Genomic DNA, 18,812 nt, shown 5'->3' with positions numbered 1-18,812 from the left:
ACATGCAGTAGTAGAGCTGACAATGACGGCTGGTGCTAAGCTCACATACCTGCTATTTTTGACTAATGTCTGTCAGGTTGGGCTGGATAGGTGAATACAACTATGGGACAGGTATGGACACGGAGATATCTGATACAAGAATCTCATCCAGCTGAGAACATCATGGCACATCAAGTCTGTCCTCCACTGTCTATTCCAGTTTCCTGAAGAACTCCGAAATTCTGTGCCCTCGCCTTTGTTGTTTGCACTCAGGACATCTCCAACACATAGTCAAGGTCCAGAAAAAGAAAATTATTAGCAACTATGATCCTCTGAATCAATCAAAATAGAAAAAAGCTTCTCATCAAAATGGTGGAATGTATTCCTTCAGGAATTGCAGACTACTTCAAATGTCATCTGCTTTCACTAAAGGCACGTGGTTCAATTCTCCTATGTGAAATAAAAGTGCAGATACTGCTGTATAAAAACAATAAAAAATATTTCTAGAAATATATTACCAGCCAAGGGAGGGACAAGGAGAATCTCCACCCTTTATTGGAAGCAGGGGAAAACGTAAAAGCAAAGAATGAGGAAAAGGCAGAGGTACTTAATGCCTTCATTGCCTCAGTCTTTAATGGCAAGACCAGTTGTTCTCAGGGTACCCAGCCCCACGAGCTAGATCATGGGGCTGGGTACCTTGGGTACCCTCCATCATTTATCAGTGGTGCTGGCTAACCAGGGAGGTCCCAGAAGATTTGAGGTTCGCAAATGCAATGTCCATTCACAGAAGGACCAGAAGGAGGATCCAGGAAACTACAGGTCTGTCAGCCTAACCTCGGTGCCAGGCAAGGTTATGGAACGGCCCATCTTGGATGCAATCACTTGCAGGACAATCAGGGAATCAAAGCCAGCCTTCATCAGGCTTTAGGAAAGGTAGTTCTTACCTGGATAGTCTAGTCTCCTTCTGTGACAGGTTGACCCACTTAGTGGATTAAGGGAAGGATCTTGTTTACCTGGACTTTAGTAAAGCCCTTAACAGTGTCTTCCATAGCATTCTCTTGGAGAAACTGGCTGCTCATGGCTTGGACAGGTGCTGTTCACTGGGTAAAAGCTGTCTGGATGGTCAGGCCCAGAGTGGTGGTGAATGGAGATACGTCCAGCTTGGGGGCCAATCACCAGTGGGGTTCCCCAGGGCTCAGAGTTGGGCCAGCTCTGTTTAGTATCTTTATCAAAGGTCTGGATGAGGAGATCAAGTTCACCCTCACTCAGTTCTCAGATTACACCAAGTTGGGTGGGAGTGTTGATGTGTGAGAGGGTAGGAAGGCTCTGCAGAGGGATCTGGACAGGCTGGATCGATGGGCCGAGGAGACCTATATGAGGTTCGATGAGGCCAAGTGCAGAGTAATGGGGTCACAGCAACCTGTACTTGGGTCACAACAACCCCCAGCAGCACTACAGGCTCGAGGCAGTGTCTGGAAAGCTGCCCACTGAAAAAGAACCCCGGGGTGTCGGTCAAGAGTGGTTAAACACGAGGCAGCATGTGCCCAGGTGGCCAAGAAGGCCGATGGCATCCTGGCCTATTATATCAGAAAGAGTGTGGCCAGCAAGAGCTGAGGGACATGGTGTAGTGGTGGACTTGGCAGTGCTGTGTTAAGGGCTGGATTCTGCAAGGTCTTTTCCAACCTGAATGTTGCCATAATTCTAAAATATGTAAGAGGATACACATTTCACAGAAGTCAAACCACCTAAAAATCCTATGAAGATAATATGCTGCACTTCAAACACTCCTCTCCAGAGAGGAGGTTGTAAAAACAATAGTTGAAAGATGCATGATCATTTTGCCTAATGCACTACTGGAAGATGTTCCAATACTCTTCTGACGGGTGCAGGAAAAGAATGAAAAACAAAGTAGTTCAGTTCAGGCCAGGTCAGGTGATCTTCCCAGAGATTCCTCCTGTCTCTTTTCTCAAGAAGCACATACCCAAGAGATTCTGTATGCAAACTGCTGCTCACAAAGGAGTATGATACAATCATAAAAACCAACAGATGCATCTAGAACAGTATTAAAAATTAAAAACCCTTAGTGAAATCCAGTAGCTGCTTGTATGTATGCTCCCAGCTAACCGCAACACAATGCTTTTCTAAAATTTTGGGAAGATTTTACAAGGAGGTGAATAAGTGGATGCTCTCAATACATCACATACATTAAAAAGGGGGTAAATAGACCTGTCATTACAGGCTTGTCTGCTGCACATCAGTCCTGGCCAAGAACACAGAACATCTGTGACAGAGCTCAACAAATAAACAATTAATATAAATCAACAATGTGTAATGGAAAAGGAATCATTAATTAATCAAGTCTCATATTTTGATGAGCTTGGTTGAAAAAAGTTAAAGGGTTGATATAACAGGCTTCTGAAGAGCACCAGAGTTGAATTATTGAATAATAAACTTGGCTGGTTTAAAATAAACATAGTACAGTATAGATGAATTGGAGACCACCTGATACCTTTCCAAATAAAATAGTAAATGGCAAATGTTCACTCAGCAACTGAACTTTCAGTCTCATATAGATGCTGGCTTACCAGTTGCTGTTTATTATTTTTATTGCTGGCAGGGGAGAAAAAGTTAAACTATTATTTAGTAAGTTTGTGATATTTTGAGAAGTGGTATGGAATAAAGAAGACAATAAAGCAAAACAATCCAGAGAGAAATTCAATAAACTGCACAGAGCCAACAGTATTTCAGGACAGACATGTACAAAGTCCTGAATGTAAGATTAAACAGTGGAGATCTTATTTCTCAAACATGAGAAAGGAGGCCAGAAGCAAACCGGAAAAAGTCTAGCAAGTTGTAGTGGGTTTCTGTGGCTGGCCTTTGGTAGCAGAGGGGGTCTAGAGAGGTGGCTTCTGTTAGAAGCTGCCAGAAGATTCCTCTGTCCCATGGAGCCAATGCCAGCCAGCTCCAGGACGGATTTCCTTCCACCGTCCAAGGCCGAGCCAATCAGGAGTAATCTGCGATCATATATTTAAGAATAGAAGGCTGTGGTGCAGAAAGAATTCCATCCAGGGAAGAACGGAGTGAGAACACGGGAACAAGAAGGTAGACACCAAGGTCAGTGCAGAAGGAGAGGCAGGAGGTGTTCCAGATGCCGGAGCTGAGGCCCTGCAGCCCGCGGTGCAGACCAGGGTGGAGCAGGTTGTCTCCCTGCAGCCCGTGGAGGAGTGAGCCACAGGACAGCAGTTTGGGAAGAACTGCTGCCCGAGGGATGGACTCATGTTGGAGAGGTCCATCAAGGACCGTCTCCTGTGGGAGCGATGGGAGGGACCCCACAGGAGCAGGGGAAGGACTCCTCTCCTTGAGCAGCGGCAGAAACAACAACTGACTGCAACCCCCATTCCCCATCCCCCTGCACCGCTGGGGGAGAGGAGGGAGAACATGGAAAAAGTGGTGAGGGAAAGGTGTTTTTTAAGAGTGTTTTATTTCTCACTCTTTGGTTCTTATCCTGTTAGTAATAAATTTAAGTACTATCCCCACTTTGAGTCTGTTTTTCCCATGAAGGTAATCAGTAACTGATCTGTCCCAGCTTGGATCTCAACCCATCAACCCAGTTGCAGAAGAAGAGTGAGAGAGTGGCTTTAGTGGGTACCTGGCATCTGGCCAGGGTCAAGCCACTACAGATGGAATCTAAGTGGTTTAGTACAGATGTCTTCAGCTGCATAATGCATGTACTAGAGGTGTTATATCAAGTAGAAGAAGCAAAGAAATTATATAACGTCCTAACTTGGCATTTGTGCTGCTGATGTTCAGAGCCTATTTCAGAGGCTGCAGGTTCTAAGGAACTAAAAAGAACTGAGGGAAAAGACACAAGAATGAACGAAGAATTGAGAAACTTCATTCTGGAGAAAGACATGCGAAGATTTACCTCTTTAATTTTACAAAGAAAAGACCGAGACATTTCTTAATCACAGATTATAAGTATTTAAAGAGAGAAATGGAATTAGCTAGTGAGATTTCTTCAGCCTGAAAAGATCTAGCAATGGCCAATAGTTAGAAGTTAAATAGACATTCAAAACAGAAATAAATCTGGTTTCTTTGACAGTTTTGCAAGGGCTGTGGGATACTTACAGTCACTGGAAATCTTCAACTTTTTAAAATTTTCTCTCAGTTTCAAACAGCAATTAATTTAGGGAGGTATTATGGCCTCTTGGTCTCAGTAACCTATCAGTTAAGTGACAGGGCTCCAAATGCTTCTGTGGGAAGCTATTTTACAACCTAATAAGTGTCATATTTGGGGAAAGTTTCATGCGATTCTGCATTTGTCTTTAATACACTACTAATGAACCACAGTGAGTAACTGATTCCCTTGTTTTCTGTTCTCATCAAAGCACAATTTAAATAATGAACTTTCAGCAGATAATAACACCTTTTCCAATACTTGTACAGAATAATCAGAGAATTAATCAAGCAATTAATTCTTAGTTCTTAGTCATTCTTCCTACTCAAGACCCAAAGCAATGTTCACTTAAGCACAGGAATACGTGAGGAATGCTTTCTTCAGCCAAGCACTGGAGAAGGAGAGGGAAATTAGACATTTGTGACCCTCAGACTACCATATTTTGTGGTATCTGTACCCACACCAGAAGACTTTGCAGAGAAAACTGAGATTCTTGCAGGGGCTGAAATAAATGTGTTCCTATGGTTAACACTCCTTCTCTTCATCCCCATTTGCTTTTTGTCTGTGTCTTGTTACTTTAGTCTCTCACGCTTTAATTCGCCTCCTAATGTCAGTCCTGCTCTTCAGTGTCAAAGCACTGTGTTACTTAAAACCACAAATCATAGAATGGTTTGAGTTGGAAGAGACCTTAAAGATCATCACATTCCAGCCCCCTGCCACAGTCAGGGACACCTTCCACTAGACCAGGTTGCTCAGAACACCACCCAGCTTGGGCTTCTACACTCCCAGGGACGAGGCATCCAAAACTTCTCTGGGCAGTACATTCCAGTGCCCCACTACTCCTAAAGAAAAGAGGTTTTTTCCTAATATCTAATCTAAAAAGCAGTCCCTGAGGGGGCACCTGGAGTTGAACCAGGGACCTCTTGATCTGCAGTCAAATGCTCTACCACTGAGCTATACCCCCTGACGGAGCAACATTGCCATTAAACCCATTAAGTCATTCACTGCCCCAGGGAGCTCACAAGATGAAATATAAACCAACCTTGTCAAGCTGGTTGCCTGTGAACTGAGTCCAGCACAGACCATCTCACTGTATTTCTTCCTGAGCCTTACAGGAGACGCACATGATGGTATAGGAATGGGAGGCAGCCCTGCAACACCTTATGGGTTAATAACTTCTGCTGATCTTTAGAGCTGGACAGTGCCTACCAGTGCATTGTGAAATGCTGGCAAAATTGCTCTGCATTTCCTATAACTCTCTGCCTGCACCTCTTTCCAGATATGGAGGGTGGTTACCTGTCCAGCTCCTTTTGTCCAGATGTGCACAACAAGGCAAGCTGAGTTGCCCAATCCCTTTTCTTAGCCAGCGCCTGCCCTTCTCCCCTCAGCAGGACAGCTGAACACCCACAAAGTCAAGAGGTAAAGATGACCCAGAGACTCTGGGGACTGAATCTCCATCTCAAAGCAATGGTAATATTCTCCACAGGACAGTCTTGAAGTTCAGCTTTCCCTGAGTAAATCCCAGCCTCTGGAAACAGGCTGGAAAACAGAAAATTTAGTAAGGAAACACAGACCCTACAGTGCCCTATTGCTTCACCACCACTCTGTCTGAAATATTTAGTAGTAGTTAGATACTTGCTAGAATCACAATGTATGTTCAAATACCAGGACAATGAAACAGCATGGGTCAGCCAGGAGGCTCTGGTATGGAGAATCCAGGTGAATGAAGTTGGACAAATATTAGATAAAAAAGTAGGAGACACTGAATCCTAGTGGAAAGTTTGCTCTAAATGGTGAACCTCAGGGACTGAGATTTCCAAGTGAAGGATCTACAGATGGGTGCATTCACTGGGACTCTAGGTAAGACTCCTAAACTGAACTTTCTGACACCTTTTTCTGGGATTTTGATTCATCCAAAGTTTGTAAGGTCAAAAGTTGTTAGTGTTCATGCTTCGGAAAGCATGATCTCTCCCTCAAGGAGCACCATCCCAGCACTGAGCTTATATCATAGCCAATCCCCCTTCCAAATCATTATTAAGGATCTTAAACAAAAACAATTTAACATTGTTCCCTGCTGTTCCCCTGAGGTATCTCCCACCAAGTGTTGGCATTTATTCATCACTATGCATTTCTGGTGCCTCCAGCCTGTTTTCAGTCTGGTTTATAATCTTCATCTCCAGTCAATCTAAATTAATTTTTCAACTCAGTCTTCATGAAATAATATATTAATTGCCTCAGTACATGGACAGACATCTTATTTACACAGATTAAATGACCACATTTTTTTCATCTGTTTGGTCTGCAGTTGAATCAAACTAAGTGATTATGTCTGGATTTGCTTTTTACAAATCTATGCATGTATCATTCATGTTTCTTCTCAATGATGAAGTTAACATGTGTAGAGGGTCTGCATACTTCCCACATGCCACTAAAGAGATCAAGTTAATAACTAAAGTGTGCTTTGAGTCACACAGAAACCTCAGTAAACTTTTCTTCACCAGGGAAGAGGTTTGCTTTAACTGCTTACATATTTACTTTGTTTAGTCTTTTCTCCATTATTCCATTACATCAAAATCCAGCCCTTCCTTTTTCCATCATTTATATTCTGTCTTGGCAACTGTCTTGAGGGTTAATTAATATGCATATGGCTCCATGTGAATGCATAGCACAGCAAATTATTCTTCTTTCCTTATTTAGACTCTTTTACTAGAGATGGAAGCTAAATTTATTGGATAGTTACTAGCTCTTTTAATGACTGCTGTTTATTTGTAAAGAGCAATATAACATTTTTTCCTCTCTCCTCTGTTTTTCAGAGATAGCTATGTGAGCCAGCTCCTTGACTAATTGCAAGAAACCAGCAGGCAGATCTGGTTTCCCAAGTTTCATTTCTAACGTTTTCCTGTTTCCCATATCCCTGAAAGCTGCCTCACAGAGGTTGTATTCTGCCCCATTCCCAATGTGTTCAGTTAATGTTAGTGTCAGGAGATAGCACAGAGATTCAACAAATCCAGCAGTACTTCAAGCTCTCATTCTGTGGGGCTTCCTAATGCTGTCAGACAGCTTGAGGTCTAAAACGGGATGAAAGGAGACAAGGCGAGGTAAATATGTCACTTCCACTCACAGCGCTTTATGGATCTCTCCCAACTTAGTGAAAGCCATCTAACCCACAGGAAGTGCAGTAAGGTATATTGGCATATGAAAAGGTTAGTGCCTACTGACACCCTTGGCAAAGACTAGAACTCTTTTTCCATCCCATATATGGGGTCACCCCAGTAATAAGAACAGGATTCTGGATCAGTTTAATGTCTGAATCATCATAGTTTTGTGATTTAAGGGGAGCATCAGGGTCATGAAGAAAGAACTCTTCATTTCTTTGCGTCATTCCACTAACCATAAATACGAATTTCCATTAGCAGACATGAAATAGCTGTTCAACAGAGTTCCTGAGGTTTAGAGACACACACACACACCAAAAAACAACCAAACATCTGAGCAGGAAAATGATGTAAATCGGAGAAAATTAGGTGTCCTCTACCAGGGCCCTACCCTTTCAAAGCAAACAGACTTCTCCAACGAGTGATGAAGAGAGCAGCTTGTTCCAGCCGCCCTATGACTCAGACTGGCATGAGCGTTGCATCTGGCCAGAGCAGCTCTGGACTGGGGAGAAAATAAAGGCCAAATACTGCCCTGGTTCAGAAGATGTGAAACTTTCAAGTAACTGAACACCAGGTTATTGAACATTTCTGGCTCCCTACTATATCCCACCAGTCCACATATCTACTGTACACATAGGTGAGTGAAGCACAAGCTCAGATATGATGATGTCCAAGTAGCAGCCTACAACAAATACAACAATCACAACTGTCTCTAGTATTCCTATCTGAAAACATCATCACTTACTTGGGTTCTGAAAAGAGGACTGAACACAGCTGAATATATGGTGAAGATCCTCAAAAATGGCCAGTCCTTTAGGGATCTTCAGGCTTGGGCTGTGGATCCCGAGAGGATCTCAGAGAGACCCAGTTGGGGAGTCCACCAGCGGTTGTTTGATGAGATGAGAAAAGCAAGATAAAAAAGATCAAAATGGACTAAATAAGTCTCTTGATATCAGCATCTGTAACTCTTTTGCTATCAGCATTGTGACGCTGAATTACTTTCTTCTGCTGTCTTGCCTAAGACCTATTAAAATGAGAAACAGCACTTCTCAGACTATTTATTAAAATAACTTCAGGTCTCTGAGTGACATTAATGATCAGTGACTGAGGGTGGAGTGCAGCGAGGTGAATGGCATGATGAGTTCTGATTACAGCATCCACCTTTCTGGAGAATTTCTATCTGAGCACTTACACGGACTCTCAGTACACCTCATCACATCCTACTCTTTACCTTATTTACCTTCATCACTCCTCTGCAAAGTATCCTCATATTTCATTTTTTAAATAAAGAGCTGAAGCAGAGAGAGAACAATTGACATAAATTGACTTGTCTAAGGTCTGCTCAGGTCTCCAACACTGGTGCAGGCAGAGACCTCCCTTGCACTTTCAGAGCTGCAGACAAATCCTACTGGAGGTTAGTCTTTAAGGGTATGCTCAGAGCTCTCCTGCTCCCTCCCCTCACAACATGCTCTATGTCTCCAGACATTGCAAAACTTTTTGTGAGGTGGCAGAACAGTTAAGGGCACAAGTAGCAGTGTCAGACCTTGTGAGGGTGCTTCGGGTTCGGTGTAGCGCTCCAGGAGCTGCCAGATTTAGAGACTCAAGAAGATTTTTGCAAAAGTATTCACAGAGACAGCCTGTCTCCACGTGTCTATCAATAATGCTCAAGTGTCAACACTTCCAGGCAAGGATCTTAAGGTGCCCTCACCTGCTATAGGGTTGCTAATGGCCACTATCTAGTTCATAAATGGGGAAAGTCAGGCACACAACAATAAAACAATTCTTCTGCAGTAACTCACGGATCAGAGCTGGAATATTAAAAAAAAAAAAAAAAAAAAAAAAAAAAAAAAAAAAAAAAAAAAAAAAAAAAATTGAAATCCTGGCTCAAATATCCTGTATTATCTAAAAAGTGATTGAACTGCTCCCCTCAGAGTTCTCTGTTTCATTCCATTTCCATCAGCTGCACCTTCCTCCCATTGCCAATCATGTCTCTCATTGCTATTGCCATTTCCCTTCCTGTAGCTTTTCACTGTTCCTATCCCAGCAATGATCCCTTCCTCACAGTCCTGCTGCTGTGCCTTAGGTCTTTCCCTAAATGTCATTGCATCAGGCCATCTCCCTAGGACCAGAGCTGCTTCTCTGGAGGGGAACATGCATCTGGTGGCTGGAAAGTAGCCAGCAAACCCCTGTTTTCCCCAGCTATGCTTCAGGAGGATGATGAGTGGTGGTGTCAGCAGAGAGAAGTATGAAGCCTTGGCTGCCTGTTCAATACCTGGAAGCAGCCTCTAGTCACTGGAAAAGGGATCTGAAGGAGGAGGATTGCTCCCCCTGGCCTCACCCAAATGATGTTCTATTCAGCATGACGGAGATGTTGACAGAAGGATCTGTGTGTCCCCACAGATGAGAGATTCTTGGCTGGTAGAGATGTGCCTCCACCAGTCACCTCTACTCCATCAAGAGGGTAGGCAACTATCTGAGGTTCCTGCTTAGCCACAGCCAGAGGCTGATGCACAGCATTCGAGTCGGCTCATAAAAAGGGCTGTCAGGAAGAGTAGAGGAAGGGCACAGGCAGGACAGCCAGGTCCCCTGGGTTATGTGTAAGGAATCAGGTGAGAAGTAGGTTTAATCATGGCATTGCTACTCTGATTTGAGCACATCAGAGGTTAAAAGTGCAGTTTTCATGTTAACTAATTTTTGAACTCAGGAAGAAGGGTGGGACTTGCTATTTTTGGTCACATCACTGATCTGCTTCTTGTGTCTATTAATCCTGCTCCACTGCACCTCTCTCAGGATATACTTCATTAGCTTAGCCCAACTGCACACAATTTGCTCTCAGAACACACAGTGGCCAAATAATGGCACTGGTATGGCATGAAGCTGCAGGGAAACAGGTTTGAGCAGAGCACAGGTACTCTCCAAGCCTGCCTTCCCAAGCATTGTGTCTCCAAGTGATGAAATGCAACGCTATCAAATATCATGACAGAAAGCACGAATATGTAAAACATGAGGGTGCCTCTTAAAAATAAATGTTGCTCCATGATCTTTTTCCCAGGAGAAGGAAGTTTCCAGAGTGCTGGCTCTCTGCGTGTGGTATCACATATTGCATGGTCTGTTCTGTATAAGCTCCCAACATATGCTACAAATCTGCCTCAGCAGTACAAGTATTCTAAATGAGATGCTTATGCCTTCTTCTGATCTTTTGCAGTCACACGTACATACATTGGATTTTGCCACAGGCTATCCATCATTTCTCCCTTTCCAGCATCTGAAACGCATGACCCGCAATTTGGTTTTATGTGTGTTTTACTGCAGTTTCCATATAATCACACAGGAAACTTTAATTCTCACCTTATGAGCCCAAGGCTGCAGTTCTAATTCTTGTCTTTCAGAAGTGTCATGACTGTATCTCTGATCATCTACAGGCTCATGTTGTATTTCTCACAACCGAAGGAAAAATCAAATTACATTGCAAGCAAAGCCTTACCCTTCATGATCAGTTGTTTACCCGCAGAATTTTCTACCTCCTACCACAAAGTAATATCTGAAGCCATTAGGCATTGCCACACTCTGCCTCCAAACTCTCCAGATTTCATCTGTGGACTAACCACAGCATCCTGCATGAGGTGGGCATTTTCCATCACCGTCAGACAGACAGTATCACCCTGTAATGCCCCACGGCACACCACGAGATTGTGTTGCACTGGGCCAGGATTGGGGATGAATAAACAGATTCTCTGTGTCAAAAAGACCAACCTCCAGTGCAGGTCCTACAGAAATGAATTAGGTACAGATTTCCTGCAGGTATCAAGGGGAAGCTGCCTCATCTACTGCAGACCCATCATATCTCAAAGCTTTTCCCTCTCATTCCTCCTTCTGATCCCTTACTACTCATTCACCAGGAATTCACTATGCCCATCCCCTTCCCCATCCCAGACTGTGAGTGGCAGACACAGTTGGTTGGCATCATCCACGTTCCAACTGCCTCTGTCTAAGGCCATAAAAAGGAAAAGAGGCTGTGGGTCACCCCAGCCCCTGGCCTACCCCAACCACCTACCAGCTGCACAAACCCTCATGCTTCAAGGACTGACATAATTTGGAACAGAACTCACCAGAACAGTGCTGTCTGTACACACTCATGTTTAATACCTCACCAAGTGATCCTGATTCCAGTAGGGTTCACCCACCACTCTCTGACCTCACGTTACATGAGCCTTATCCTCTGCAATGACACATTTCTACTTACGGTCAGGGAATGTGACTCCTTCAGGAGGGCATATCCCAGGCAAAGGGAGATTTCTAGCACAGATATGTCCTTATTGGTTGGGTGAAAAAAGGTGGAGAATTTTTTAGCTCTCTGGAAAGGGACTAACTAGAAAGGGGTGACAGGGAAATAGTCTGGTAAAATACCTGCCCTGTGCATGGAGCAGATGGCACAGAGGCATCAGAGAAGCCCTGTAAACAACCAGTTAAGCTTTAGCCACAAGCCCTTTCATCTGCTTTGAATATAGGCTATATCACCTTCCAGCTGGGGCTGGAAAACATCAGGTCTGCTCTGCCTACAGGGCTTTGTGAATCTGTATGTTCTGAACTCCTGCCAGGAGTAACTTTGGGGCTGGAGGGATCAGTGCTGGGCCCTGTGCAGCGCATCCATAAGGCAGTGACTTATCCATGGAGGAGGGAAGCTGGGGAAATTCCCTCCCACTCTAAACTATTTCTTGGCTCTTTACATTAGTTATCAGCCCTTGGGAATATATTTTCCTCTCTCCCTGCTTTTCTGTGGTCTGCATTATCATTTGCTGAATATTAGCGTGTGCTATTTATCATGAGGTCTGCAACCCTTATCCACTCCAGGGAGTTTGCAACTAAGTCACAGCAATAAATATTCTGATATTCTATGGGCTTTATAGCACTAAGAGGCACACAGCTGAAATTATTATCTTGGAGCCTTCAACCCTTAATCTCACAGTGAAACACTCGTCACTAAAGGCAGGGAGGATGCATATACAAATGCAGGTTGTTTATACTCACAGCAGATTCAGACTCAGGCTCCAAGTCTGCTTACTAATAACGATGATTACTTTGGCTCCTCTGGTTTTATAACGTTTGAAAGGCTCAGGGAAACCACATTATCTGCAACTCCCTTTCAACAGCACGTTTGATTCATAAGAGCTGCTGGGCAAGGAAAGGAAAAAAGGTGTGTCTGTGGACTGGGGATCACTAATAATAATATCATGGTGACCAAAATGAGCACCGTGGTCTGCAGTTACTGCTGTTCCTCCATGTTTATTGCAGAACAGGATCATCTGAGACCTGACTCAAAACCTGTTGAGTCCAAGAAGATTTTCCAGCAGGTCCTAGGACTTGCTTGGACAAGACATCCTCTCTTACTGACCTGCTCTGCCCACCATATTCAGGGATTTTGGACTTTCTACCTGCAATAGATGTGATCTGTGAAGGGATTCAAACCTTGACTAGAAAGGTTACTCAAATACCTCCATATTTCTGAAAGCCCCTTTCAGAGTCATTCTCTGTTAAGGACTAGAAATGTTCCAGCTTCTCCTGGCTGCGGGATCTGATCCCAAGCACCTTCAAAGCAAATCAGAATTCAGACTCAACTGGGAACATTTAATAAAGAGTTGGTGGGATAATTAAAAAAATAATTAAATGCTTCTAGAATGTACGTGTCCAAAGGAAACACTGGTCTGAGGAGACTGTACTTTTCAAAGTTATCAAATTAGCCCAACTTGGTTTCCACTGCCAATCTAATTAATGGTGGATGTTGTCCAAAAACTTCTTTTTCAGCCTTCCAAATAGGCTGAGAAATCATGGACAAAGTCAGTATCAGAGAGGAGACAACCCCCTGCCCTGAATGCACCAGACAGAGGTAAATGGATCAGGAGTATCCTGGGTATGGAAGGAACTGGTATTAGCTGGTTTTGCTTTGTTCTGCAACAAAAGCAAGAGAAAGAACTGGACAATATTTGAGAACAGCCCAAGACCAAAAAATGGGGCAACTTCCCCTGCAGTATCAGTCCCTCTCTTGCTCTCCTACTATCAGGGTAGCCAAGTTTCAGGGTTCACTGGCCATTCCCTGGCCAATGCCAGACTCGCTGTCCACCACACAGGAGCCAGACAGTCTCAGTACTTCCCCTGTAACAGATTTTTTTGCAGTCCCATAGCCCTTTTTGGCAGGAAAGTTGTGCTGATCTGGAGCAGGGATGTTTCTAAACGTGCCAGGCTCATGAATGCCATATCCTGTTATCCCAGAAAGACTGAAGAATAAACAAAGAGATACTGGAAGAATAATGATCAATAAAACTCCTTGATCTGAAGTTCAAATCCAGGACACATCTATATTAATAAAATAAAGGGACCAAGCACTGCCTTGCAATTGCACACATGTTGTGACTAACAAAATTTCCGGAGATATTTTGGCCAGTTCTCCACCCTGGTGTGGCCCAGGGAACAGCACAGTCAGGGACTTTTCTTTGCAGCTACTTTGAGCATAGAGAATTTCTCTATTCAGATGCAGGCCGTGCCTTGCCACTTGCCCTGAGGGCCAGAGAATGTTTTCATTGCACAAGTGCAGCCCACGAGGACTCTCTCCAGAACACAGTTAAACATCCAAACTGGCTGTCAAGCACAAGGGATGCCTGTCAGGTCATAGCTGCCTCCTCTACGTATTCAGACTCATCCCCTGCCCTCTGTGCTTCCTGAGAAACACAAAGAGAGCAGAACATGCTGGGAGCTGCAGGTTGGGGGGATTCCCCCTGCCACAGGGATTTCCTACCAGTGTGCTCTGAATCAACATCAGTAACTCCCAGGACATCTCTGAAGGGCAGGGACAGTGGAGTAGCCAAGCACGGCACACTGCAACACATCCACTGGCAGATGGTTCTGGTGGGTTTGGAGCCAGCTGGAAAAGACCCTAATTAGGCTGTGTAGGCTTTTGCCAAGATCAGGGCTGGGTAGTCCCTGGAGAGCTTCCCAAACCACGGGGTCTAGTTGGAAGCTGCAGGCACTAAACCCCTGGTTTGCTGGAGAGGAGAGTTCCCCCGTGTTACTGGAGGTGTGCACTCCACTGGAGTGGCCCTTGTCCCTTCCTCAGGTGACACAGGTTGTCCAAGGAAGCAGCTCCTTGCAGGCATGTGCTCCGAATGAGGCAGGGCCTCCCGTGTTTGAACTGTGCTGCCAGGGTGCACAGAGCATAGCTGGGCAGTCAGAAAGCAGGATGGGTGTGGAGGTACTCACAGCTCTGCTGGTGTCACCCAAACTGCTTCCATGTGGACAAACACCATACAGAGATGACAGAACGAGACCTGTGGGAGTGTTCTCCATTACTAGAGTGCATAAACATCACCAGGAGTTTTGACTCTGAGACAAGCTGTTATTCTTGTGCTGGTTCAAAGCATTCCTGTCTGCAAATAATCATGTTTTCAGTGTTGTAGACTCTAGCTATAACACCAAACCCTTGCTTCTGAGATAAGTAAGTTTCCACTGAAATAAAAGATTAGGAAAGGTTCTCTTTTAACACTAACTGACCAAAAGGAAATGCCTTTCAGAAGGACATGGATTCCTCTGATGTCTCAAAATAGAGAAACTCTATTCTGTGTGTTAAGAAAGATAGCACTGCCATGTCCATTTTTGGGATCTGTTTTGTTCAAAGATGGGTAAAAACAAGAAATAAATAGCAACACTAGATTCTCTCTTGCATTCTTGCTGGTCTCCACAGAGACAGCTGCCAGAGCAAGAAAACTATATTAGGACCACTGTGTCTCTCAGATAAAGACAAACCCTTCCCAGGGTTTTGTCTTTTCACAGCAACAAGAAGCTGGGGAGTCAACATGTAAATGTCCACATGGGTATTCGGTGTGTGAGCTCCCATTATTATCAGCACTGATCCAAGAATAATTCAGCTGGTCAAATACCCATGATCCAGTTAAATATGAAAGGCTCTAGGCTGAAACATCAAAGGCAGATTGTGCAAATATTAGGCAGGATCTATAAATAAACTCAATGGGCCACTGAGCTCTACATATCTAGTCAGTATAAAACCAAGTTTTCTTGGCTACACCAAAAGCTTTGATATCTCTGGACAGCTACATTCAGTATCCAAATCAAAACTTGAATCCCATCCTGCAAAACTGTGTTCAAACGCACAGAAAACTAAGAACTCTTCAGAAGAGACATTATTTACCCAAAGCACATATTATTGAACAACATACCCAATTTTTTACTTTTCTAGTAATAAGCCATAAAACTATCAAAGACTAATAAGTTTCATAAAAAGAAAATGTTTGAAGCAATTTAGTAAATTTAGAATCAACAAGGCACTAGAATTCATTTAAATCTCACGAGGTTTGAAGACTTAGGAAAGTAATGACAAATAGTTATTCAAAATACATAAATGTGTAACAAATACACTCGAGGTAAGAACTATCTAACCTAACTTTAGATGTCAACAATGCAGATATTCACATCTGGTTAAGTCACCATGAGTTCCTTTAAAAATGAGAGAAACAAACAAGCACTTGTAAGGTACCTGAGATATCTACTTGAAAATGAGGTGAACTGCAACCTAGAAATGCCTTTTTCTTTTCATATACTGACTACAAAGGGAGGCCAACGTATCTAGTCCATATGTAGCTGATTATACTGTAGACTGCTACATCTGGTCAGCATTAGAGAATGTTTAATAACATACCTATTTGCAAATGCATTCCTATTCAGATCAATACATCTGTGCACTCAGTACTCCATTCCTCTACTCACTCTCCAGCTTGCTAGTCCAAACCTTTAGTCTTGAACTTCAAAGTAAGTTGGACCCAGCTACGCTGAGATCTATAACTTTCTCAGCAAGATCCCTCAGGAAAACACAACTCACCAAGGCAGGACAAGATACCTGAGACACAGCTGGAGACACGCTGTTCCTTTCCAGGAAATCTGCAGAGGAGCACTTACAGAGAAACAGAGAGGAGTCATTACAGGTCCCTTCACTCAGGAAAATATTTTTACCCTCACCAAAATGTCAGTGCTAATGAAGAAATACATTTCCTTGAATAACATCTGCTCAAGCCTTCAGGAAACAAATTTGCAAGGAGCGGTCATGCCAAAAGGCAAAGCAGTTTTGTGTGAACCTGAAATCAAGAGCCTCACAAGTGTAAAGAGGAGGTGAAGCTTTTTGCAGACTGGGAGAGGTAAATCATTTTTTGCACCAGTCTAGCTTGAGAGTCCAAAAGCCTGGCTCAGCCATGCATGTGTCGGTGTCCCGGGGTACGGGTGCAGTTTCTTGGCCAGCTGCAAAAGGAAGGTAAGTCAGTCAGCCACCAAGATCTACAAAGCAGCAGCTCACACAGTTATTAGAGGCCTGCCTCCCCATCTGGAAATTAAATGCAAACATATGCATATGCCTAAGCGTTGCTTAAGAGAAAGCCACTACCCTGACAAGGCTGAACGGGAACAAGAAGGAAAGAAAAGTAAAAAGTACAAACCAATATCTGTGCCCTCCCCATTTAATTTTCTTTACTGTCAGAGGCACCCTCATATTTAATTAAGCACAACTTAGAGGACAAAGAATGATGAGGTGAGGAATGAAAGGAAATCCATTTGCTTGTTAATACTGTAACTGGCTAAGAAACATCTGACAGAAAATTTACATTACACGCGTTCCAAGTCCAATTTACTAGGGGGCTCAATCCTCTCAAAAGAGAGCCACAGTACAGCGCCAACATCCTATACTTCATTCTTCACTGATACCCAAGGCATCTGCAGAAGGTTTTGATCATTTCTAATAGTACAGGGGAGAAAATCTGCCTTTTTTCCTTGTGGGAATCAGGTACAGCTTTCACACAGCAGAAGTCAAAACCTTTGATCAATATACAGCACGTTAAAAAATGTGTGTTACTATGCAATCCTGGGATAAATCACTGATGATTTTATTAAAAAAAAAAAAAAAAGAAAAAGAAAGAAAGAAAGAAAAAGGCTTGAGGGGAAAATACTTTAATATTAATTATTTTATTATAACAATAAGAAGAAACAAAAAAAAAAGTAAGATAAACATGAGACAGTCATTGAATTTATGACTGAGTGACAACAATGGACATGTCAGGCAGGAGCTTAACACCTGATCTTTCCAAAACTTCATGTAAATAAAGTTAGACAGCAACTGAAAGCAAGGACTCATCATATTTGTGTGATTATGCCTGCACTGGATGCATAAACCTAAACCCCACAGGAGGTGATGAGGCTGCTGTTCTCCTCTGCCAGATGCTGAGCAAACAGTCCCAGGACATGGAGTCTAACCACACAAGGCAGAAGGAAGCCCAGTGACTGCCCAAAGAGCTGGTGATTAATCAGGGTTAAGCAGAAAGCCCCTTGGCCTTAGGCCACTGTCCCTCCACAGGGCCATGCCTGGCCAAAAATAAAGAGGTGATGCTTGCTGATAAGGAGGAGGGGGAAGAGATGTATTATGGGGTTGCACTTTTGTAAGTACATTTAGGTGCACTTTTCTTGTACCCTTGTAAAAAAGTAATGTCTTGTCCGTTCCAAGAGGTATTTTTCAATTCTAAAGGAAATACTACAAGAATTTCATCAAAGCTTGAAGCAAATACATGTGATCTGGGGACTAAATAGTCCAAGTCTTCAAGTCCCATCTACAGGCTGGTCCTTGATATTTTATCCCCTGGTCTCTGCAAGCTATGAGCATCCAGGCTGGGGCAACTTTTGACCAGCTAGGGAACAGGTTTGCTGGACTGCAGATGGAGCTGCATACCAGCCTTCTTTCCCTCCCTGAGGCTTTGGCTTGGAACGAAATGGAGTGAAATCCATCAGACAAAGAGACCTCCAAGACTTTGCCCTCCTGCCTTTGCTCCTTCCCCTGGAGGCACTGACACCAAGGGTCCATCTTCCTGGATTAACCAGCCTCCAGAGGCTTTGCAGGCAGCTGTGAGATGGCTTTCATAGATAAGAGATGGCCCAGGGTGGGCTTATGGGTTAGGAATTTAGTTAAATATCTTTGACAGGGATCTAGTAGGATTTGCTTTGTTGTTTATATTATGCAGCATCAGTAATCCTTAAGGCCCCAGGCCTCTGTATCAGTAAAGCTGGAAACACCACCAGCCAGCAAGGGATGCTGATACTGCTCCCCATGATCCCATTTTCCTCATGAAGAAATGCTTCCCTACTCTGACATTCAGAAATTGCTATGTTCTTTGTCTCAGTTCACGTAGATGAGGGATAATAAATGAAATACTGAGCCCCAGGATACTTGGGACTGAAACTCCAGAGAGAAAGTCAGTTTTTCTTCACAGGTAGTAGTGCTGGTCTTGTTTGGTGCTGAAGCAAGTCATTGTTGATATATGGCAAAGAAATTGTAAGTCTCTGCTGGATCTTGGTGAGAGGGGTAGGGAATAATCATAAGCCTTTTCAGTGTTTGTTAAAAGATTCAGGTAATTGTGGGAAAAAGACAATTGAGTGACTGGAGAGGTTGATTTATGAGGAAA

General features: G+C 43.5%; 1 protein-coding gene and 1 non-coding gene across 2 annotated transcripts in view; both read right to left on the bottom strand.

Moving 5' to 3' along the window:
* Positions 1–5,048: 5,048 nt before the first annotated feature.
* TRNAC-GCA lies at positions 5,049–5,120 on the bottom strand. The gene has a single exon. It is a non-coding gene; the product is annotated as a tRNA-Cys (tRNA).
* An 8,261-nt stretch (positions 5,121–13,381) lies between these two features.
* Positions 13,382–18,812, bottom strand: part of LOC114067369 (protein eva-1 homolog C-like) — a 117,957-nt gene continuing 112,526 nt past the window's right edge. Inside the window, exon 6 of the mRNA XM_027902754.1 lies at positions 13,382–13,566. Within this exon, the coding sequence (XP_027758555.1) occupies positions 13,382–13,566 (185 nt within the window). The remainder of the gene's footprint in view (positions 13,567–18,812) is intronic.

This window comes from Empidonax traillii, unplaced genomic scaffold (assembly GCF_003031625.1).
Source record: "Empidonax traillii isolate 1590-97213 ecotype Southwest subspecies unplaced genomic scaffold, ASM303162v1 scaffold905:size246956, whole genome shotgun sequence".
Classification (NCBI taxonomy): Eukaryota; Metazoa; Chordata; class Aves; order Passeriformes; family Tyrannidae; genus Empidonax; species Empidonax traillii.
The sequence above is the reverse complement of the archived record's forward strand: the minus strand, read 5'-3'. Positions and strand labels throughout refer to the sequence as shown.